General features: G+C 36.1%; 1 protein-coding gene across 3 annotated transcripts; it reads left to right on the top strand.

The window, feature by feature from the left end:
- The first annotated feature begins 2,983 nt into the window (after window positions 1–2,983).
- On the top strand, window positions 2,984–16,733 carry LOC111585045 (gap junction alpha-5 protein-like). Of its 3 annotated transcripts, none has more exons than XM_035941033.2 (8): window positions 2,984–3,315; window positions 6,696–6,805; window positions 7,510–7,742; window positions 8,944–9,108; window positions 10,101–10,385; window positions 11,387–11,452; window positions 11,536–11,684; window positions 14,228–16,733. In XM_035941033.2, the coding sequence occupies exons 3-8, from the start codon at window positions 7,674–7,676 to the stop codon at window positions 14,667–14,669; spliced, it is 1,176 nt and encodes a 391-aa protein (XP_035796926.1). In that variant the 5' UTR covers window positions 2,984–3,315; window positions 6,696–6,805; window positions 7,510–7,673; the 3' UTR covers window positions 14,670–16,733. The 3 variants fall into 3 exon arrangements, with proteins under 3 accessions (XP_035796926.1, XP_023150199.1, XP_023150198.1); XM_023294431.3 differs by having other exon boundaries at window positions 6,696–6,813; XM_023294430.3 differs by lacking the exon at window positions 6,696–6,805.
- Window positions 16,734–25,541: the final 8,808 nt, after the last annotated feature.

Raw genomic sequence — 25,541 nt, 5'->3', positions numbered from 1 at the left:
TTGAAAATGGTTAAAAATAAAATATTTACTCTCTCAAAGGTCAGTCAGTGCAGTGATAAAGACGTGATCCCTCACTGGCTTCCCACCAACAAACACTAACAGCTTTTTGAAACAGTCAGAAACACTGCTGTTATTTTAAAAAAATTAAAATGTCTTTGTTTGGATGAAATAATGTGCAATACAAAGGAGAGAAAAGCTGATTTATTGATATAAAATTTGCTGGATCACCACTTTCTTGTTATATTTTGGGCCCTTTAAGATCCCAAAATACTGGACAGACTCATATTGTGTTTGTTGAATTATACTTAGTTTATTTTTGTCAGTTATATTAGTGTGTTTGTATTGAACATTTCAACAACAAGGCAAATCAAAGTGCTTCACATAGAACTTAACCCTCATGTTGTCCTGCGGGTCAAACTGACCTGTTTTAAAGTTTGAAAATGTGGGAAAAAAATATTTCCACAGTGAAACTTCTGATGTCCACATTTTCAACATTTTTGGGAAATCTTTGAACATTTTTTGGTGGAAAAAAAGAAATGTTAAAAATGTTTCTTAAGAACATTCACAAAAAAAATCTACCCAAATCCAGCAAATTTCGCAGGATTTTGGTTGATTTTGATGTGAATGTTCTTCAAGAAAATATTAGAAGTTTTACTGATATATATGGAATCACTCTAGATATTTGTAGGATTTTTTTGGAAGATTTTTACTAATTTTTTGAAAATATTTACAAGAATTGTCTTGCCAAATTTGGGGGATTTAAAAAAAAAAAATTTAAGGGAAACGTTTAAGGAATTATTGAAATTTTCAGCAAGGTTTTATAACTAATTATGTTGTCCTATTTGGCTCCACTGTGGTCACCGAACCTGAATTTGGCCCACTTTGTGATGCAAAAGGGATGCTCTGACAGTTGATATTCATGGTCCAGGGCCAGATGGCGATGAAGTTAGCTCCGGTTTTCTTCCTCCAGATGAGGTTCTGTTGTTTGGAATGTAGCTGATTCTGATCCATGGTTGGAGGGCAGCGTTGCTCAGAGTGTGAAATCTGATAACGACCAGCTGACTGATGGAACTCTTCATGGTCTGTAAAGCCTGAAATCTCAATTTGAGCTGTAAGCCAAAATTAAGTGATCTGTTTTATTGTTGTAAATCGAAGCATAACGACCTAATTTGTAGGTCTTTTTACTTTGGTTGTTTAATATGGACTCCATAAAACTGTTCAACTCTGTCAGGTTTCACAGGGATCCTGACTGAACAGAACCTTTTTAATTCTCAGATGGACTGAGGTCTGGACTCTGACTCGGCCTCCAGAACTTCCTCTTCATTGTCTTCAAACCACTTCTGAAGATCTTTGTCTGTTTGCTTCGACTCATCGTCTGGATGGAAACTAATCTTCTCCACGTCTCAGTTCTCTTCAGACGGCATCAGGTTCCTCTAGGATTTCATTGACCCTCTACCTTTACAAGCCTTCCAGGACCTGCTGCTGAGAAACATCATCATGCTGCCACCACCGTGCTTCACGTCATGATGCTGCCACCACCGTGCTTCACGTCATGATGCTGCCACCACCGTGCTTCACGTCATGATGCTGCCACCACCGTGCTTCACGTCATGATGCTGCCACCACCGTGCTTCACGTCATGATGCTGCCACCACCGTGCTTCACATCATGATGCCGCCACCACCGTGCTTCACGTCATGATGCTGCCACCACCATGCTTCACGTCATGATGCCGCCACCACCGTGCTTCACATCTTGATGCTGCCACCACCGTGCTTCACATCATGATGCTGCCACCACCATGCTTCACATCATGATGCTGCCACCACCGTGCTTCACATCATGATGCTGCCACCACCGTGCTTCACATCATGATGCTGCCACCACCGTGCTTCACATCATGACGCTGCCACCCTGTGCTTCACGTCATGATGCTGCCACCACCGTGCTTCACATCATGATGCTGCCACCACCGTGCTTCACGTCATGATGATGCCACCACCATGCTTCACATCATGATGGTGCCACAACTATGCTTTATGTAATGATGCTGTTGTAAGATGTTCAGTGTTTGATGTCCATCAAACATATCATCTAGTCTGATTGACATAAAGCTCCATCCTGGTCTCCTCAGACCACAGAACCTTCTTCCAGGTGTCTTTGGAGTCTCCAAATGTCTTCTGGTGAACTCTAGTCCAGATTTAATTTGAGTTTTTTCCAACAGACTCTTTCTCTTTGTCTCCATGAAGCTTTAACTGGTGAAGAACAGACAACAGTTGTTGGATGAACAGTCTGAAGCTGGAACTCCTTCAGAGGAGTCATAGGTGTCTTGGTGGCCTCCCTCTCTAGTCTCTTTCTTCTCGGTCTCTCAGTTCTTGAGGACGTCCTGCTCTAGTCAGATTTATTCATGTTCCATCTTCCATTTCTTAATGATGGCTTTAACTGGACTCCAGGAGATCTTCAGGAACTTTAAATATTTTTGTATCGTCCTGACTGATGCTCTTCAACAGCCTTTTCTCAGAGTTTCTTTAGTCTTCATGGTGTATTTCTGTCCAGTACCAATCCACCAGATTCGGGAGTCTTTATACTACGATCACTGCATTCAGATGATATGTTTCATTAACTGTGTGACATCTAGCACCAAACAAATATCTTTTTTTGTAAATTCCTGACAAATAAAGCTGGCTATGATTCAGTGCTGAGAGGTAAAACTTCTCAGGACGGTGAATGCTTTTCAAAGTGGCTGTATTTTGCAGTTTCAACAGAGTGGAAGTGTCACAGGGAGATGTATGGAGAAGAATAGGGTGACATGGAGGAATGCAGCTCTGGAGCCTTCAGCTATTGTGTCCTAATACAATATGCGACTTCCTTTAGATGGCAGACAGCACAAACACACATTAGCGGTGAATAGCAGGCAGCGAGGCACCGGCTTCACTTCCTCTGGAGATGGAGGAGAGAGAGGCAGAGAGGGAGAGGCTGATATAAACTACAGACTCACATGTTTCTGTCAGTTCAGACCTCTGGACACAAACCACCGCCTTCAGTCTGCTGCTGGACTGAATCTACCCACACATCTATCTTAGAGTCAAGTTTAATCAGCTTCACAGCGACTCTATCTGACTCTATCTATCTGAAACTATCTGTCACAGGTGGAGAGTGACGAGGACACACCACAGACATCTGGAAAACATCTGGAAAACATCTGGACTGATAACTGCTGTTAATCTCTGAGGAACAAAATCTCAACAACACAAGACGGAATCCATCAGTTTAACTTCTTGCAAAGGATTTTCCTGCTCCTGTGTCGTAAATCAGGTAAAGTGTGGATGTGTGTCAGGTGTTTAACGCAACATACACTGCAAAAATACAACAAAAAAACTTAAAAATCTGACAGAAAAAATGTTTTAAAAACAGTGGAACATTGTAACATTCAAAAACTACACACCCAATAAAAACGACAACAATTATCTGTAAGTTATATTTTTATGTGATTTAAACAGTAAAATTAGTGTAACTTGAAAAAAACTATAAGAAAGTATCTATAAAATAATGACAATTTTTGTAGAATTTAATATGAAAAAACTATCATTTTACAGCGACACAAAGAACAAATTAGTATTAATAAAAATATAAATTTTTGATTTGATTGTGCAAAGTTTTGGCCTTTTTTTTACAGTCAACATGTAAATTCATATTTTTTTCTGTCATTTTGCAAAATATTATTAGTGATTTAACACAACAGGAAAAGCCTTTACATAACAGTTAAAATATTTCTCATTTTTCAGTATTTAAAATACATAATTTGTCTTTTAAATGCCAGCAAAAATCAGTAATACATATACACTTTGCTGATTTAAAAACAGGTAAATCTGTATAATTTTACAGTCAAACTTTGAAAAAATTCTATAAAATACTGTTAGTAAAAATATAGTTTTTTGATGTGGAGATTATTTACAGTTTTGGCCTGTTTATTTTACAGTCATAATCTACATAAATATTTTTTTTTCAATAATTTTACTAGTTATTTTCTGTAAATTTACGCAATAGGGAACATGTGTGAAACAGCAGTAAATTGTTAAAAAAATATACAGCTTAAAAAAGCTTTAAAATATTTATTATGTTTACAGTGTACAGACACAACACTATGATTTGATTTTAAGTTGAAGTTGACAAATATTTACTGAAATATTAAACGTATGAAAGGAAACTTCAGAGTTTAAATATTTACTCCTTATTGTTGTTGATTTTTTATCATTTTAAAAGTAAAAATTCCCTCAAAACAGTATTTTCTTTACTCCTGAATAAGAAACAGTGTCAACTTATAAAGCTTCCAATAATTATTTACTCCCAAAAAATGATTTTAAATTTAAACGCTGAGGTTAAACAGGAAACTCAAGGCCATTAGAAAGTGCAACTGATCTGATCAGCAAGATTCTATTTAACTAAATATTAATTAAAATTTAATTCAGGACAGCAACTGTGACAGACAGGCGGATTTTCATGATGTCTGATATGTTAAATAATAACATTTCTGCTAAAATCATGATTTTCTTTAAGTCTTCACTTTTCTGCAGTTGAGTTTCTGTGAGGAGAAAGTCAAAGCCAACAATCTTCTAAGCCTCTACAATAGAAAAATGTAAAAAAAAAAAAATAATAATAATAAAATCAGCTTCGAAGTTTTGAGCAGAGCTATTTTTCTTGATTTATGTCTTGGTTTTGTTTCTAATTTATTGCTTCTGCCTCAGACTTTTTACCAGTTCCACCTGTTAATGCTTCCAATAGTAGAAAAACAATAATAGTCAGTTATTAATAAATCCTGTTATCGGATTAAAAACATCCTCGAGTCTGAGCAAAGTCACAGATTCATCATTCATTATTGTACGAGTGTGTGTGTGTGTGTGTGTGTGTGTGTGTGTGTGTGTGTGTGTGTGTGTGTGTGTGTGTGTGTGTGTGTGTGTGTGTGTGTGTTATCTCGACAGGATGCTGAACAATAGACACACATGAACACAAAGGTCAGACTAAAGTCTATACAAGGAAGTAATATTGTTATTAATGATGCTGGGAGCACTTGTAAAAGACATAAATACACACACACACACACACACACACACACACACACACACACACACACACACACACACACACACACACACAGTTTGTTCAAAGCTTTTGGGTTTAAAGAAAAACAGGAAGGGATGGGCATTTAAAGGGCATTCAATAAATAAAGTACAACATAAAAACCATCTGTAAACTGATTTTAAACTCTTAATCTAAGTTTAATTTTCTTTTTTTGAATTTTGCACAATGCAGCTTCTAAAACGGACTTTAATCCGTGAACATCATGTGAGAGGATCAGTAAAACGTGCCCTCTGGCTACAAAAATAACACTAATTAAATGATGCGAATGTGAAACTTAAAAATGTGCTCCGTTGTTCTGTTCTTTAGATGTTTAAGACTCACAGGTGGGTTTGAGATTCACCAGAGGGACATTTGTTGAATGTTTGTGGGGAAAAATAAAATTCTCAGACCTCTAAACCCCAATGCTGGCAGGTTTGTGAAGCATCTATTGAAAAATCTGTGGGAAAAAAAAACAAAATCTTCCCATTTATGTCCCTTTCTTTTCTCCTCTGATAGATCTACTTTTATTTGACCAAAGAAGGATATAAATAAAAGGACATGCAACCATATAAAACAGAAATAGCTGTTTAAAATTAACAACTTCAAACTTTTGTAATTCGTTTTTTCAATAAATCCAACATTCCTGTCTCAGCTGAGATCAGTTCAGACAGAAATCAGGAAATGTGTCATTCGATCATTTTAGGTTTTGTTTCTTGTTTTTAGCTATTTGGGGCCAAAAATTAAGTTCTCTAAAATATTTTGGTTGAAATTTGAGAATTTTATTTGGTTTCACATCTGGCCAGTAAAACTTCTCTTAAAATTTGTAGTGATAATAGAATATTATGCACTAACATCCTCTAAACAGTTTGTAAATGTCACGTTGAGAATGATCTTCATTTGTTGTCATATTGTGCAAAAAACGTTCAATAATCTTCCGAATATTACAGGCAAAACATTCTACTTTTGTTATCATATTACATTACAGGAACTTTTTTTTTAGGTCTCAACAACATCCTTTAAATAGTTTTTTAAACACTGCATTGAAAACGTTTCTTATCATCAAACATAATCTGTTTCTGACATTGTTGTCAGACCATGCTCTGCATGTTGCAGCTAAAATGTTAATATTAAACCTTAAAAAAATCCTTAAATTAAAACTCTTAAAAACATTAAGAGTCAGATTCAAGTTCACTTTACCTGTTGAGCTGCAATAAACTCTGCAGACTGTAGGTGGCGACAAGGAGACTTAAGACTTCTGGTTTGTTTAATTGAAGTAAAAATAGTAACACAAACATACAACATATTGGCCTGTGTACATGTGTGTGTCTTGGTATTTCTGGTTTAAATGGGCATTTGACCTGACTACACATCGGCATTCCAGGGACCTTAGGGGATTAATGAGGACTATGCCGATGTCCACATGATACGAAGAGCGTATTTGCATTTGTTAGTGTCTAAACAACATTTCTTATTTTCATTAAATGCCCTTACGTACCACCTGACCTGTTTTCGTGTGCGTGTCTGTGTGTGTGCGTGTTCATGTGTGTGTGTGTGTGTGTGTGTGTGTGTGTTTACAGTAGTCCTCTGGCTGGTTTTCCTTCCCTGCAGACACTGTGGGAACCAAGAGCGAAGCTAAACTCAGACGCTGCTCAGACATTTTTATCAATGAGGTTGCGGTAAAGAAAAGGTCATGAGGTGGAGATAGCAGAACAACACACACATTACACACATTTCCACAAATTTAAACACACAAACCTGTAGAAGCGACTTCAGACTGTGTAATTTAAGGCTAATTACCTATCAACTAATCAATTAAATATAAGTCAATTAATTTAAACTATTATTTTCCTTCAAAAAAGAGACCATTTTAAAACTAATTATATTTAATTATATAATGCAGCACGGTATGAAACGGAAACAAAATTTAATTATTATTAATAAAGTTCAGTCTATTTATTAAACACAAGTCAACATGGATTTGGTGGATGTTTTTTTACAGCAGCTAAATCAATTTTTTCTACTTATTGTTCACTAAATAAAGAAGATTATTGACCCAACTTAAATTTCTTCATTAGTCCAACTTAAGCATTTTCTTCAGCTAAATGTTAAACATGACTAATATCATTATTATTTTCTGGGTTTTCTTGAAAGACGTTGTTTAAAAACTTGAGAAATCAATAATGAAAGCAAAACAGTAAACAAAGGTTGAACAGGTAAAATAAATACAAACCTGCTCACATGCATTCATGAGGAATTGTATTCTAAAATTAAGTGACTTAAGTGAACCTGCTGCAGAACTTTGCATTTGAAGCCATGAATGTGTGTCTGAGATGTACCTGAACGCACCACGTGATCTGCTGCTGACATTTAAACCTGTGTTCTGTTGTTCAGGTGGATTTCATACCTGCAGATCGACTTCTGACAGATTCATTAAGTTGAAGCTTCTGTTGGACTTCGTAAAAACTTCTGTTGGACTTAGTAGAAACTCCTCTTGGACTTGGTAGAAATTACTGCTGAGTCTTCTGAAGCTTCCTCTGACCTGATCTATAACTGTTATGGCCGACTGGAGTCTGCTGGGAAACTTCCTGGAGGAGGTTCAGGAACACTCAACTTCTGTTGGCAAAGTAAGAAACACAAACATTCATGTCTAATGCCAGCCGACATTAACATTTACACTGAAAATAGATTTTTAATGTATTTCCAAGTCATCCTGTTTATTTTGTGTGTCCTGACTGAAGTTTATGTCAGAGTTTCACAATAAGCAGATATAAAGTTTGTTTACGTCACAAAAACATTTAAAAAATAATCCTAAAATAATCAATTGACTCTGTAACATCCTCTAAAATAACACAAAGAATTATTTGTTCTATCTTAAATGTATATTTTCATGAGAGTTCATAAATAAGTTACACATTTGCATTCAATTTATTACTGACTACTGAAGCTACAAGCATAAAAAAAATCTGCAGATGTTTGTAAAAACCTGCTTTCTTGGGATTTTCAAAGAAAAATATTAGAGGTAAAACAAAAGATTAAAGATTATTATCACCATTACTTGTCAAATCAAGTTCTGTTTTTTAGTAAGTGTTTATTAATACAGAAATAAGATGCCCAAAAAATTTACTTACACTGTTTAAAGGATTTTTTTTCTTTGATTTCATAGTTTTTTCCTTGTATTTCTGAAATACAGGCAAATAATATCAATAAAGTTACTGAAATAAAATGAAAATGTACACATCTAATATTAAACATCATTATAAACCTGCAGCTTCAAAATTAAAAAATAAAACATACAAAGATAAAAATGTTAAATTCAAGTTTAATATAGTGACTAAATTATTAATAAGTTAATGACAACTGACAATAAACATTTTGGTTCTGAAATTTTATTTCAAAAGATTCAATTAAATTAAAGATTTAAGTTATTTTACATTATTTTACAGTAATTTTTGGCATCCCAGCTTCCAGAACATCATTATTATTTTTTTTACATCATTCTTTTAGCTTTTATAGTGACATTTTTCCATATGTATATATAAAGGCACTACAGTTGTCAGAATTAGACTCAAAAAAGTATGCTTTTTTGTTTGCTTGGTTGTTTTTTAACTTGTAAGTATTAAGGTGAAGATTCTACATTATTATTTATTATGTGAAACTGCCTGAGTAATGTAAATATTACAGATAAGACCCGACAGGAATGTAATCCAAAGATTCTCTTCTTGCAGCAGACAGTGCAGGAAGACTTATGCCACAGAAATATATCAATTATGTTTCCATGTTATTGTTTTAAAGGAGGTCTTGATATTTCTTGATTTATTTCCTCAGGTGTGGCTGACCATCCTGTTTATCTTCCGGATCCTGGTTCTCGGTACGGCAGCCGAGTCTTCGTGGGGCGACGAGCAGGAAGATTTTAACTGTGACACCGAACAGCCAGGCTGTGAGAACGTTTGTTACGACCGAGCGTTTCCCATCGCACATATACGATACTGGGTAAGAAAATCTGGACTGGTGCATGTGGAGTCATGTGATGAAAATCAAGGACCACAAAGAAAACAGCAAATCTGTCTTACACATTATTTACAGTTTTGGGCTATATAAATGGGCTGTAAACATGTAAAGTAATACTTTTTTTCTGTGATTTTACTAGATGTCATCTGTTATATAACAAAAAAAGGAAAAAAATGATAAAACAACAGTTTCGGATGTTTAATATACAGACTTTTTGTTATAAAAAAACAGCAAATATTTGTTAAAAATATTTGTTGCTGTTTAAAACAGTGAAAACAAAGTATAACTATATGGTCAAATATAAAAGATATTTTTTTTTCAGATTTTTTATTTACACTTTTCACCTATACCTATAATCCTATTTTACAGTAAAAAAAAAAAGCAATTTATTACTTTCCTGTCATTTTTCTATATTATATGTAATTTAATAAAACAGGACAATTCTATATATTAACAGTTCTAAAATTAACACTTTTCAGTGCTTAATACACATAACTTTGCATTCAAATAACAGCAAATATCTGTAAATCATTGATTTCTGATTTCAATATGAAGAACAAATTACTATTTGCAAAATCTCAGAATTTTGATGTGGATGCTATTTAAAATGTTGGCCTTTTCTTTTTTACAGTTTGTAAATTAATAGTAATTGTTAATATATATTAATATTTATGTGATTTTTACTAGGTATCTGTATTTTTACATATGTAAAATAACAATAAATTGTTCCAAAAATTTACATTTATATACTATTAAAAACATTTTTTTAATGTACAGTGAGGGTAGATAAGTAATTAATTCATCAGCCCTTTTCTAAAACTATTTGGATGTTCTCTGTTATGGTCTGTATGATGCACAGTTGTTTTATTTCTTTAATTTTGAGAAGTTGAAGAAGAAGTTTAATAAACTTGTAAATTTGTTAATTGGACCTTTAGAGTCTTTAGCATTAATGTTCATTCTAAATCCGTTTTCAGGTCCTCCAGATCGTGTTCGTATCGACGCCCAGTCTGATCTACATGGGTCACGCCATGCACACCGTTAGGAGGGAGGAGAAGAGGAGGAGTCAGGAGGAAGAGGAGCGAGAGAGGGAAGAAGATCCAGGGGGAGGCGATGGAGGAGGAGGAGAGGAACGAGGGAGGAAGGAAGAGAAGGATGGAGGGAAGGAAAAGAGTGACGGACCGTCGGCCGGTCGAGTCCGTCTGAAAGGAGCTCTGCTGCAGACGTACATCCTGAGTATATTAATACGCAGCGTCATGGAGGTCAGTTTCAGATTCTTGTTTTGGTTTTAATGCTGCATTTAATGCCTCAGTTTTCTCCAGACTCAGTCACACTAGCAAGTTAATAAACCTACAAATTAGCGGAGTGTCTAGCTGCTACAATTTCAGGTGGTGGAGATCAAAAACAGAGCAAAAAGTAGGAGCTAAACTGGCAAATTAGTGACAAATTGCCACTTTAGCAATGACAAAGCTGGTTAAATATTGAGTCAGACAAGCTAAGAACTTTCACTTGTTTGAGCAACTCCTTAAAATGAGAACTGACAAAACAGTACAGAAAAACTTTAAACTTTAACGTTAACCTACAAGATGTTTTTGTAGTGATACCAACAAGATATTTGAAGTTGTACACACCTAAACTCTAGTTTAGACAACATAAAACATCGAGTAAAACCAACATTTTTGTAATAACACCTTAAACTGTAATCACATAAACATAGAAATTGCTTTGTCTAAAAAGCATCAGTCTTTTAAAGGCAGCCAGGTCACTTTTTCAGCAACGTACTTGCAAAATTAAGTTCATTTAAATATACAACTTACATTTCTGCTTCCTAAAAGTGCAAAATACAGGTAATACCAGTTGTTTCTGAAGGAAGACTCTCAGCTGAGGTCTTCTTTTTAGCAGATGTAATACACAACAGCTCATCTTTCATTGAATCTTCAAAAACAAAGCAGCAAGTAAAACCATAAGTCATCAAGTGACTTGATTTGGAAATAGTTGAGCAGAAAAACAAACTAAGTAGGCAGATTCAGTTAAGAAATCCCTGGAAAGCAATCCAGCAGCAACTGGAGAGATTAAATAGTGAGGAGCTGATTGGAGGATAGGAAACAGAGGATAAAGGTGAATTTAGGGTCTGAAATGACAGCAGAAAATAAAGAAAGCATGAGTAATCTGAGTAAGTAAAGCTTTCTGTCATCAGTTTTAAGTGACTTGAATCAACTGTGGCTGTAAATAAACCTTTAAGCTCTGGTTTTTCTTCTTCCAGGTGGTGTTTCTGTGTCTCCAGTATTTCCTCTATGGGATTTTCCTCCATCCTCTTTATGTCTGCAAGGTACAGTCATTTAGATTTCATTCTGTAAAGTAAAACCTGATGTTCAGGTCTGTATTCATGCTTTTTGTTTTAATCTTCATCAGGCCTGGCCTTGTCCACATCCAGTCAACTGTTACGTCTCCAGACCAACGGAGAAAAACGTCTTCATCATCTTCATGTTGGCTGTTTCTGCCGTTTCTCTGGTCCTCAGTGTTCTGGAGCTTCATCACCTGGCCTGGAGACACTGCTGCAGGTACCGACTTATTCATTAGAGAGGTTTAAAGGCCCCATATGGAGCCATATTCACGCAAATAAATGAAAATCTTACATGTTCCCAGAAGGTGTGTTTCAATTTTTCAACTCAAAACACCATAAAGATGGTTAATTCCTCCAGGAAAGTATAACTCCTGGTTGATGTATCCAACTTTTAAAGTCATATGAAACACAAAAATGGGACTTTTAAAAATGGTTTCAGTTTGACTTAAAGTTAACTTACAATTTTAATATCTGGATTAAATAACAGGACACTTTATCAGTGGAAGTTACTTCATTATTGTGATTTTAACTGCCTGTTGGTACAAGAAAGAATTAACTTGTAAAGAATATATGCAGCTTAAACAAAATTATTACCTGAATCTGCAGCTAACCTGGTTTTTCCTTTATTGTGAGCTGTTCCGATTCCCTTTTAGCACTCTTATAGCACTATCTACAGCCTCACCAGGCAGCCATTTTCATAAAAACAATAACTTTATTAATATCGCAGGTCTAAACCTAACCCTCACAAAGCTTCAAGGTATACATGGGGATACAAATCCAGTGCAAAATGCATTATCCACAATCATAATCATAATCAGGAGGTATAGAAGGAGTCATAGTAGCACTAATCAGGAGGTATAGAATGAGTCATAGTAGCACTAATCAGAGCTGCAGTGGTCATCCTCCTAAAAATCAGGATAACTTCTGATGCTGCTCAGATTGTGTTTGAGATCAGATCAGAATATTCCTCTTTACAACCGTTAGGGCATTCTTTCATTTTTCCCACAGGTCATAGGAAAATCTTAGTTTCCAAGCATGTTCCATCAAACAAGTCCCCATTCTACATGGTTTTGCAGCTCTGCATCTTCGGTTTCACACCACCTAAGAAGGGTGTGATTGGTTTAAAGAAATACAAACAAGTCTCAGCATTGTCCCTTCTATAACACAATGACAGCGAGGTGCAGCAGACCATTCTACATGTAGTTTTTATCAGTAAAATGTTGTCAACCTCCATTCATTGTGGTTAACGTGGGTATGAAGGGTCTTTGTATGAGTCAGAAGAATGTGATCAAATCTTTCGAAACATCTGAAGGAAACTTCCCACAATGAAAGTTCAGAAATTGTTTTAAACCTCCAGTGATTTTGGTATTACTTCCTGGAATTTACCGCAACGCCTAACTGAGTGAAAGGAAAAACCCTGGAGACTAAAAACATGACTTGTGTCAAAGAAAAGCAAACTCGAGGAACTCTCAGTTCAGGAATGAATACTATTGTTTCACAGAATCTCACTGGAGCCGACGGCAGCAAAGTCATCACTGGGCCTGGACGTTTGGAGCTGCAGCCCAGAAGGTTTTAGGAATTAACCAGATATCTGAAATCTTTCCTGTTAAGGACCCACAGCATAAAATGATCTAACCAGAGAGAGATCTGTCAGGAAAAAACTGAAACAAAAAGCATGTAGAACATGCAAAACTATTAGAATTTGGACTAAAATGTTCATTTAATTCTGCAGCTTCATATTAAACAAACAGAGAAAAACACCAACTAATGCATGCAGGATGGAATTACACTCTAAAAAATATATATATATATGTGGGTGGTTTTGCATCATGTTTTAAAGTTCAATCAACTTCTAATGAAATTATGTTCAGTCAACAAACTGAATTAAAGGATGTAATATAAAAGTCTTACTAACTGATAGCATAAACACACATTTTTAAATGGATTATTCACAAAATGTTCCAAGTAGATCAGGGGTGTTAAACATGTGGACGGCGGGCCAAAAGCGACTTTGTAAAGTGTAAAAATTCCAGAGAAGACATTAACTGCAGATTATAAACTAGTAAAACTATAAATTTAAAATCATTTCTAGACCATGACAAGTTGTTTTGATCATAAAGAAAAACACTAGATTGTTTATTGTTCTTTTGTCCTGTTGTGTGCCATTTTTGTATGTTTTTTTTCTTGTTTTTTGACTTTTTTGTTGTTTGTCTTGTTTATTGTTTTTGATTTTTTTGTTTCCTTTTTGTCTCGCTTGTGTTTTTTTGTCTTATTTTGTCATCTTGCATTTTGCTTTATTCATTGTTTTGTGTGTTGTAAAATACTAGATTGTTCATTGTTCTCTTGTCTCATTTTTGTAATATTTTGTGTTTGGTTTTTTTTTTTAAATTTTCTTGTCTGACTTTTTTTGTTTGCCATGTGTTTTTGTCATTTTCTTTCTTGTTTTTGTCATCTTTGTCTCGTTTGTCATTTCTGTAATTTTTTTGTTTTGTGTCATTTGTCTCATTTTTGTCATTTTGTTTCTCGTTTTGTCATTTTGTGTCTCATTTTAATCCTTAATATTCAAATCACTCTTGTAAAATTAAGACTATAAATGAAACTGAAAGGTCTCAACCTCAATATTTAAACTTCTTGAGGTAAATTGAAATGCTATCTAATGTTTTACTTAACAGCTGTTGCTTTAAATGTGTTGTACAAATTAAAACAGAGACTTGATTAACTTAATATCTGTTCACTAACTGGTTCTAACTCTCATTTCAGGCGAATCTTCTTCCCCCCGAAGCTTGTCTCTCCATCGAAGTCCTCCTTAACCCGTCAGCTCTCTTTATCACCTCCGCCGCCGTCGACGCCTCCTCCAGACTTCAACCAGTGCGTCAGTGGCTCCTCCCACTTCCTGCCGCTGCCATTCCCCAACCACCGACTGGCCAACCAGCAGAACTCGGAGAACATGGCCACTGAGAAGAACAAGCTGGTGGACGAGGTGACCTTCCTCCAGATGAGCTGCTACTCGGCCGGGTGGCAGAAGAGCAGCGACGCTCCGATCCAAGATGGCGGCTACCTGAGGACGGACACTTCCTGTTACAGTCCAGAGGGCTGCAACCAGATCCACCATGGAGAAGGACTGATGCTGAAGGACAAACGGAGATTCAGCAAAACCAGTGGAACGAGCAGCCGAACCAGAGCAGACGACCTTTCAGTTTAGATTCAATTGATGTTCTAATAAACACAGATTATCGCGTAAAACAGGAGACATAGTCGACACATTCAAGATAATTCTGTCTGTCTGGGTTACTGTTCAACATGAAACTCCACTTTGTGACTTGAATTATAAAAACGGCAAGTGTATAACAGAAGTGAGAGCACCCCTGTGCAATATAACTTAATATTAAATAAGTAAAATTGAATCACCTATCAGTAACTGCATGATTTCTAGGTTGGACAACAGAGTGGTCCTCCTTATAAACAATCAAAAACAAACAGTTTAGAAAGATTATATTGAAAATTCAGGCCCCAAAAGTAGAAACTAAATGAATCCAGCTGTGATTTCAATCAGTCTAACTGCATGAACATAGTTCTAAAATGAGCTGTGGACAGCAGAACTTTCTCAGTTTTATGAACTGTGTCTATGTATGTCTGCATCATGGCTCCACTTGGAAAAGAACTGAACAGAGGAAGTGAAAAATCTGACAGTGAGACTTCAAAGATAATGAAAAGATCCAACCAAACTTGTCAAGACTATCAAAGTGAATACATAGTCCTGACAGTGAAGCACGGAGGTGGAAGTATGATGATATGGAGCTCCATGAGTGCAAAAGGTGATCCAAGAAGATCAGTGAGCAACTAAAAATCAGTGAAGCACAGTATCAGCAGTAATCAGGAGGTCTAGAAGGAGTCATAGTTCCACTAATCAGGAGGTCTAGAAGGAATCATAGTAGCACTAATCAGGAGGTCTAGAAGGAGTCATAGTATCACTAATCAGGAGGTCTAGAAGGAGTCATAGCACCACTAATCAGGAGATCTAGAAGGAGTCATAGTACCACTAATCAGGAGGTCTAGAAGGAGTCATAGTAGCACTAATCAGGAGGTCTAGAAGGAGTCATAGTATCACTAATCAGGAGGTCTAGAAGGAGTCATATTTCCACTAATCAAGAGGTCTAGAAGGAGTCATATTTCCACTAATCAGGAGGTCTAGATGGAGTCATAGTACCACTAATCGGGAGGTCTAGAAGGAGTCATAGTACCACTAATCAGGAGGTCTAGTAGGAGTCATAGTTCCACTAATCAGAGCTCCTAAAATGACTCCACAGACAGTGAACTACTTCCTCCATCCAGCTGTAAAAACAGACAGCAGCTGCTTCAGACTTGGTTCAGGTGTTCTCCATGGAAACCAGAGTTAGTGTGAAGCTCAGACAGTGTGAAGGAACCTTCAGAACATCAACCTCTATGGACGGAGGACAAGAACTAAACCTGGTTGCTGCTCAGAACTAAACTTCCAGATGAAAGTTTGCTGAAGAACATGAGAAGAAGCCTAATGGATGTTGGAGAACATTCTTTGGTCACATGGAGATAAATGAGTTGGACTCAGATGGAGTCCAGATGTTTGGTGTGAACCTGACCAGGACTACCACAGTGAATGCAGAATGAAATAGTTCAGCAGCTAAATTCTCACGTTTGTGTTATTTAGGGTCTGAAATTACCTACTGGAGTCACAGAAGTTTGGAACTTTTTGACTCCTAAAGCAACCAAAGTTTTACCTGAGTATTTTATAATCACTCATTTACTGTCTGAACTTGGACTGTTGCTAGCTGGTTTTATCCTCTATAAGTCTTGTTGTCATTTTCACTCTGTATTCATTAGTCCAACTTGTTTTGGGCTTATTAGAGCTGTAACAGCAGCAGTTACAGATGTTTGTCTAACTCCTCAGCCTGCATCTTCACATCAGCAGGATTTTTAACCATTTTTTCACTTCTAAACGATTCGCAAATCTCAGGCTGGTGGGTTTCTGCTGCAAAATGTTTTATGTTAATTACTGCTGTGAACACATCTGGACTGAAGCACAAGGGAACACAGTCTCTGAAATACACTGTAGATTGTGTTGTTATCAGATTATCCATTAGCATAATGTTATTACAATAAAAAAATTACACATATTATTAGGGGATTTCTACTATTAATGACCATTTTAAATTGTTTGATATTTATTATTCCACTTGAATAATGTGAAATGTTTTAGATAATTTGCAAATAAATTTGTGCAAAACCTGAATCTGTGTGGAAAATACCATTAACATAATATGACAAAATCTGCTGGGCCAAGAATATACATACAGCAATTTACATTATCAGTGTTGATGATGTAGAAAGTTTTGTCAAGTCATTTTCTTAGCCTCATGGTCTCTTAACTTCTCCTGAGTGATTCCAGTTGACTACAGCTGCTGACTCCTCTGATCCAGTTTAAATAGAAACCATTAGATCCATTCATTAGACTCAAACACTACAGTGGGAAAGTCTGAGGAGCTCAGCAAAGATCTGAAAAACAAGTCTGAAAGTCACTTGAAGCCATTTCAAAGCAGCTTCAGATCCAGAATCATGTGTTTGTCAGAATAAAGTTCATGGTCCAGTTGTGTTACTGCCATCATCAGGAAGAAAACAAACTATCACCTGCTGCTGAGAGACCATTGGTCAGGATGGTCAAGAGTCAACCAAGAACCATCAGAAAGCAGGTCTGAATGAATGAGAAGCTGCTGGAACACAGCTGTCAGTGTCCACAGTGTTCTAGAGGATCCATAAAGAAGGAAGTTCTTCCTCTAGAAGCAGAACCTTAAAGCTCCACTCAAGTCTGCTGCTGATCACATGGACAAAGAAAAGGCCTTCTGGAGGAAAGTTATGTGGTCAGATGGAACAAAAACCGAACAGAAATGTGTTTGGAGGAGAGAATGTGAGGCCTTTAACCCCAAGAACACCAAACCTACCATCAAGCATGGTGGTGGCAGTATCATGCTCTTGGGCTTTACACAAAACGTGACCAACAACAGGCACAAAACGGTCAAAATGAGGCACAAAATTATTTGAACAAGGCACAAAACAACCAAAATGATGCATAAAATGACCAACGGAGGCACAAAATGATCAAAATCAAACACAAAACAGAAATGACAAAAAACAACCAAACTCCAGGATTAAACTAACAGAATCAGACACAAAACAACCAAAATGAAACTCAAAAGCACCTCAATGAGACACTACACAACTATTTTTTTGTCATTTATCAACTAGAAACTGCAAAACTAAAAAGAATCCACAAATATTCAACTTTCCGACAGTCCTTAAACGTATCATGTACACTCTGCTGCTGATCCCATGGACAAAGAAAAGACCTTCAGGAGGAAAGTTCTGTGGTCAGACGGAACAACAACTGATCAGAAATATGTTTAGAAGAGAGAAAGTGAGGCCTTTAACCGCAAGAACACCAAACTTACCATCAAGCATGGTGGTGGCAGTATCATGCTCTGGGGCTTTCTAGAAGAGCTTCTGGACTGGTTTCAGACTGGATGTTGGACTGGTTCTGGACTTTCTTGGGACTGGTTTATGTTTGGTTTCAGTCTTGGTTCTCCTGGTTTTGGATGTGATTTAAAGTTGGTTTAGGATTTATTTTACTCTGGATCTGGTCCTGGATGAGGACTGGTTTAGGACTGTCTTGGACTTTTTTAGGAGTAGTTTAGGTTTGGTTTTGGTCCTGCTATTGTATCGGTTTTTGACTTTTCTTTAGGACTGGTTTCTGTCTGGTTCTGAACATCTTTTTTGGACTGGTTTAGGTTTGATTTAGGTCCTGGTTTTAGACCTTTTTAGGACTGGTTTCAGACTGTCTCGGGTCTTTTTTTTTTTTTTTACCCCAAGAACACCAAACCTACCATCAAGCATGGTGGTGGTAGTATCATGCTCTGTGGAACTGGAGCTTTACACAAAGTAAATGGAATAATGAAGAAGGAGGATTAAAACCTAAAACCATCAGCAGAAGGTTGATCTTGGACACAGTTGGATGTTTCAACCAGACATTGAGCCCAAACACACATTAGACGTGGTAAAGAAATGGTTCTGTCAGGCTAGAATGAAGGTTCTAGACTGGTCTCCCCAAAGTCCTGACTTAGACCCATCAAGAACCTGTGGACTGATGAAGAAACTGACTCAGACTGGAATCAGTTAAATTGATTGTGCAATGATACCGCCACCTCCATGCTTGACGGTAGGTAGAGCGTCCAGAAGAGTCAAAGATAAACCAGAAGATTGAAACCAGAAGAACCAAACTTGGGTGGAAATGGACGTTTTACCAGATATTAGCCTTTCTGTTTGTATATTTTTGGCCCAGCAGGTTTTGTCATATTTCCAGATTTAATAAATCTATGAAAGACCCAGAATGCATGACTGTTTTTGTGAGAAAGATTCACGTGTTTTATTGATTCCATGACAGAAAATTTTGAGTTCTAGGAGTCTTTGAAAACTAGAAACTGCCATTAAAACATGGTATTTAGAGGTGGATGTAAACTTTAGCTCACAACTGTAGCTCTAAATTACAAGTTTCTCCTATTTTCACCGCCGACTGAGTCTTTCTAACAGGACAGAGCATCAGTGGCAGACGGACATCAGGACAGTCAGTGGTGAGAAACGCTGGCTGGTTGGACAGAAGGGGCACTCTGGGATTAAATTTAAAATAATCTTTGCTGGTTCCCATGGCCATTATCCAGTCTGGGACTGGGGCTGATGGGATCATTCCCAGTAAGGTCATCTGACTGTAGGAGGAATGTTTGGGAACTGCAGGGTCCTGTTTTCTTTTCTGTTCCTCTTCTCCCATGTTTACACCGGGATCCTGCTGGATGGCTGAAAAGACTCTCCAATGTTTCCACCGTAAAAAAAAAAAAAAAAAAAGAGAATCTAAACTGTTATTAATCAGTAAATGTTTAATAAGCAACCGGGTGTTTATCAACTGATGAAATGAGATACTATATACAGATGATAATTTAGGAGGTAAAATAAAAGACTTTTAGGTTTTTCAAATGCAAAAAAAATTAGAAAAAAATAATGAAATCTCACATTAAAACAGCACATAGAAATTTAGTGATGTCAGTTTAAATTCAAGATCAGACTGAAAACCTTGACGTGAAATATGGTAAAATCTAAGTTAAAATGGCAATAAAAAATAAAAACATAAAAGTGAAAGTTGAATATAAGAAGGCTGCTTGAAAGAACAAATAAAATGAAAGTGAAAACTGAAATTTTTTTGCAATGTCAAAACCTACTATGTTTTTTAAAAAATTTGTATAAGTGTAGTATTTAAATAAAGAAGATTAAACAGATAGATTAGAGCAACAGTACCCTCTTGTGGCCATATTATATTATATTATATCATATTTTAATATAAGATATTATGTTATATTATATTATGTGGACAAAAAATTAAGTTCCTAATAATGTAAATCCTTACATTTTAGTGTGCAGACTTAATGTTGAGCTCACAATACTAAATATTGACTTTAGCTTTTAATAGATATTTAATGTTTTGTTTTTTTTTTTAAATACCGTCTACATACAGAAAGAGAGAAATAGATAAGTATGGAAGGAGGAGAACCCAAGCGCAGACACAGAACTGGCCAGCAAGTGAATAACAGAAAGAGATTTATTAAACCAACACCTAAACCAATAAATTAATGGGGAACTGAACTGGGGAAAACAGAACTAAACCAACTACTAAAACTCTACTAACTCTATGAATACAAAAACGGAAGTTTACAAAATTGAACAGAATTAACAAAACTAAGCTGGGTAGGGGTACTCACGAGATGAACTGAAAACCGAGGGGGAAAACATGGGGCAGAAGTAGCCCGGAGGTGGCAGGCTTGGTGGGGAGAAACAGAATCCAGGAGGGCAACACAATCGATGCTCCAACGGGGACTGAGTGAAAGCACAGAGCTTAAATAGGTGGCGGTGAGGTGGAGAACAGGTGAACAGAGTGAACTAATTAGTGCAGCTGATGTGCATTACAGCAATCAGTAAAGTGCTGGCAGGTGAGTGAGACGAGAGGCAGACAGACAGACAGATGCAGAGACCAACAGACACAAACAGAGGGAATCAGAGGGACAAGACAAGGAGAGAGACAACAGGGAGAGAGAAGACAAACAGAGAAATACAAGAGACAGATGACAAAGACAGGAGGAAGAAGGGAGAAGAAAGGGAAAGAAGGGCAGGAGCTAGAGCAGGATCATAACAACAACCTCACTAAAAACAGCAAACCTGATTATGGAATTAGATTTTTGCAAAGTGCTGCAGAATAAAAATAAATAAAAACAATAAAGTAAAATTGCCGAAGAAAAGACGCTAAAACACAGTGCAGGATGTAAATAAATGACCCAGAAAGTCTTATTTAATTCTTAAATTAAAACATTTCGGGTAGAATAAGGTTCATGTTGTGTAAAGGTCGAGTTCAGGTCACAGTGCTGGAGGTTAAACTGAAGGATTGGAAGGAGATTCCATCACGTCACAAGGAGGAAACGTAAATATGTGTTACTGTAAAACTAAACCACCGGCTGTAACTCTGAAGGCTTCATGCTGTCACCTCAGACTGATCAGCTGTTATGATCATGTGACTCCGTTACTGTAAGTCTTCAGATCAGCGTCAGAGCTGCTGGCTGCTATTCATCATTTGACTGTTAGAGTTTCCTCAGACGGTGATCAGTTGTTATTAATCATGTGACTCCTACACCTGTTTGCCTTCATTCATGCTGTATGTGGGTCATCTTTCTCTGTATTCATATCCCAGACAGACGCATGTTTACCGCCACATGTTTAACGCTCTGTACAGATGTCACTGTGAATTACAAACACCATACGAGTGTTTGTTTTAATTTATTTTATTAATTAACTAATGTTTTATTAATATTAATTAATAAAACATTATATAAATTCCTATTAATAAAAGATTTTATTCAAATGAATTAATTTAAACTATATTTTATAAAATAATTTTAAGTTAATTTGATAATTTTATTAAAACATGTGTGTAAAATTATTTATTTCATAAATAAAATATTAATTAATAAAATTGATTGTATTAATTACTATATATATACATACATATATATATATACATACAAAAAAATTGTTGTGTAGTGTCTCATTGAGGTGCTTTTGAGTTTCATTTTGGTTGTTTTTTGTCATTTCTGTTGTCTTGTGTTTGATTTTGATCATTTTGTGCCTCAGTTGGTCATTTTATGCATCATTTTGGTTGTTTTGTGCCTTGTTCAAATAATTTTGTGCCTCATTTTGACCGTTTTGTGCCTGTTGTTGGTCACGTTTTGTGTAAAGCCCAAGAGCATGATACTGCCACCACCATGCTTGATGGTAGGTTTGGTGTTCTTGGGGTTAAAGGCCTCACCTTCTCTCCTCCAAACACATTTCTGTTCAGTTTTTGTTCCATCTGACCACAGAACTTTCCTCCAGAAGGCCTTTTCTTTGTCCATGTGATCAGCAGCAGACTTGAGTGGAGCTTTAAGGTTCTGCTTCTAGAGGAAGAACTTCCTTCTTTATGGATCCTCTAGAACACTGTGGACACTGACAGCTGTGTTCCAGCAGCTTCTCATTCATTCAGACCTGCTTTCTGATGGTTCCTGGTTGACTCTTGACCATCCTGACCAATGGTCTCTCAGCAGCAGGTGATAGTTTGTTTTCTTCCTGATGATGGCAGTAACACAACTGGACCATGAACTTTATTCTGACAAACACATGATTCTGGATCTGAAGCTGCTTTGAAATGGCTTCAAGTGACTTTCAGACTTGTTTTTCAGATCTTTGCTGAGCTCCTCAGACTTTCCCACTGTAGTGTTTGAGTCTAATGAATGGATCTAATGGTTTCTATTTAAACTGGATCAGAGGAGTCAGCAGCTGTAGTCAACTGGAATCACTCAGGAGACGTTAAGAGGCCTATTTCAGACAGATTTTAAACATTTTATGTTCTTCAAAAACAAAATCATATTTTAAATGTGCTGTGAGCTTTTTAATTGTGATAAAAGACAAGAAAAAACAACTCATTTACATTTTCAAGACGCGAGAAGCCGGAGATTTCTGACGTTTTGCTTGAAAATTTGCTTTATTATCTAAATATTTGTTAATTTACCGCAAAATCTGCAACTATCTTACTAATCCATTTACTAGTTTGGGCATTTTTTTAAAAGAAAAAAGTCTAAATAATCTGATTCCAGTTACGTAAACGTGAATATTTGCCTTGATGAGCTCTTCAGACTTACCCACTGTAGTGTTTGAGTCTAATGAGTGGATCTAATGGGTTCTATTTAAATTGGCTCAGAGGAGTCAGCAGCTGTAGTCGACTGGAATCCCTCAGGAGAAGTAAAGAGGTCATGAAACGGAGAAAATTAGATTACCACAACTTTCTACATCATCAAAACTGATAATTAAAGTTGCTGTTTGTATATTTTTGACACAGCAGAATTAGTCATAATTCCAGAAGACCTTTAATATGAAATTTAATGAGGTTTTTTGTGATAAAGATTCATGCATTTTAATTAATCCATCATAGTCACAACTTTTGTTCATGACTGTATAAATATAAAATAAAGTAAAAAGACTCCATTCATATGGATTTAAACTCCATCAGTCTGAATGAAACTAAGACGGAGATCATTATATTTGGTCGACTGGACTTTTAGAACTGTGCATGACTGTTTATTTTTTCTTATTTTATTGTCCTTTTGTTCAGGTTTGTCTTCAGCTCATCATGTTTTATGGTTTTCTGTTGAAGTTGAGCAGCTCATTGCTTTATAAATAAACCTGACTTTGACTCCTGACCGTAAAAAAACGGTTTCTGTTTGTTGCTGCGGTTACGAGAGTCATCTGTCTTTTAGTACAAGAGCGTCGCCGTTACAAAATGTCTTTTTGATGTGTGGTGTCCAGTTAGTCTTTCCATTCTTATTTTATGTTACAAAAAAGTTCTGACAGCAGAGAAAACCAAACGACAAAGACAGAAAACTCTGCATATTCAACCAGCAGCTGTTGGTTTTAATTAACGTCTCCATAAACTGAGTATAATTTCCTGAGTTTACAGCCCTGCAGCTGCTCTGAAGGTTCGTTTCCCGGCAGCATCTCTGCTGTAACTGAGCTTTGAACCGAACTGAACTCCCTTCTTAGAAAGTCTGCAGCAGGATTATATAACGGGGAGCAGGTTCAAGTCCAACCGAGATATGGTGAAATCTGCTCAACTGCGTTTACGCAAGACAGAAAACGTCCGTTGCAGGTTGGAGTCCAGATTTAATCAGCCTGAACAGGATAAAGGCTGCAGGTTTGTCTGAACACGCTGAAAGAACAGGAAGGTCAAGTTCAACACTCAGATCTGACAGAGGACAGCGAAGGACAAACTGTCTCACTGTGGAGAAAATCCAGCATTTTAGGGCCTCAAATCTGTGAAATACTTCAACAGAGCTGCAGAGGATAAACTCGGGGTTTTAAAATTAAATAAATAGTAAGATTAGCAGGGGGAAAAAAGCAGATTTCTGTCAAATAAGGTACACTATAGGAAAAGAAAACCATAATAAGTGTAGTATTTTATCATAATGTAAAATAACTATGTCATATAATAATTCTCTATAACTTTTATTTCCTAGCCTTTATTTCACATTAGTTTTTATTTTTGGTTTTCAATGTGAAATGAAGAATATTTATGTGTAAAAACAATGAAATTACCTCTAATAGATAAAATTATATAGGTAAATACAACAGTGTATAATAACAGTATTTTGACAGATTGTTTACAGATGAAAACACATTTATAAAAAAAAAAATCCAATTATTCCAGATAGTTCTCATTTACCAAACTTTTTCTGTTAATTGTCACTAATTGTAGCTCGTTTTATATTTACGGTCATAAACCATTGAATCTATTAAATAAAAAAATATTTGCGAAATTGGAATACAACTTTTAGTCTTTTCATTTTTATCATTTAAAATTAATATATGTATATATAAAGATATATCTTTTATTTAAAAATATAATCAATCATAAATAATAAATGAATAAATATTTGTGAGATTAGAATTTTTTAGTATTTTTTTATATTCATTTAAAAATATAATTTAAAAAATATATTTCAAAAAATAACTATATATATATATATACACAAATAAAATAACTATATAATTATATATCATTATTATTTTTGAATAAATATGATAAATTGCCTATTTTAGCAACATAGATTTGTTTTGTGTATATATATATATATATATATATACACACACACACACACACACACACACACACACACAGCTGCAGAGATAACATTTGACTCAAGTGAAAAAAGTAGTATTTGCGTTTTGAACACCTTGTAGAGAAGAAACCGAGTCGTTTTTTTTTTTTTTTGTTTTTTTAACATTTCTGGACGTTTTCTTTTATTGATCCTTCAACCATCCTGTCCTCAACCACACAAATAGCTACCACATAATATACAGCTAGCAGCTCCACACACAGATTACAGTTAAATAAGTTAAACTCTTTCAGGCCTGTGAAACCAGGTAAATAACAGCGTTTTCTCTCCAGATGTTGCCCTACATGATACAGTAGCTCCACTACATTGTTCGGGTTTTGCATCTGCGGCTGATTTCACACCAAGTCTCAGAATAGTGGATTTAAAAGGCATCAGTAGAGATTTAAACCACAATTCTCGGCTGTGAGGCGGCGGATAACAGCGTGTGACCGTTAGCGTGATACTTAAAAACTCGTAACAAGTCTGATGACAGGCAGGAAATAAAAACAGGAGCTCAGAGGGGCTGCTTCAGGAGCTCACAACGCTAAACTATGTCCAGGTTCAGTCTGGAAAATCTAACCAGCTTTAAAATCAGCACCAGTTAACCACCAAAAACCCAAAGATACTTCCTCACAGGATCATCTCATGTAGCTGACAGCAGTTTTTTGTACTTTTCTGACATTAAAAATGAGGTTGATCGCGATAGCTCTGCTAGCAGACAGTACCGGACGTGCGTCGTCATGGAGAACAGAATGACAGTGAATCATCAC

Source organism: Amphiprion ocellaris, chromosome 16 (genome assembly GCF_022539595.1).
Source record: "Amphiprion ocellaris isolate individual 3 ecotype Okinawa chromosome 16, ASM2253959v1, whole genome shotgun sequence".
Taxonomy (NCBI): Eukaryota; Metazoa; Chordata; class Actinopteri; family Pomacentridae; genus Amphiprion; species Amphiprion ocellaris.
Note: the sequence above shows the minus strand (reverse complement) of the source record. Positions and strands in the feature narration are given on the sequence as shown.

Bases quoted from the DNA above. Each gene is read 5' to 3' on its own strand.
- LOC111585045 (XM_023294430.3), top strand. From the start codon at position 7,674: ATGGCCGACTGGAGTCTGCTGGGAAACTTCCTGGAGGAGGTTCAGGAA. The intron at 7,743-8,943 runs GTAAGAAACACA...TTATTTCCTCAG, and splicing joins ACTCAACTTCTGTTGGCAAA to GTGTGGCTGACCATCCTGTT. The intron at 11,453-11,535 runs GTACAGTCATTT...AATCTTCATCAG, and splicing joins ATCCTCTTTATGTCTGCAAG to GCCTGGCCTTGTCCACATCC.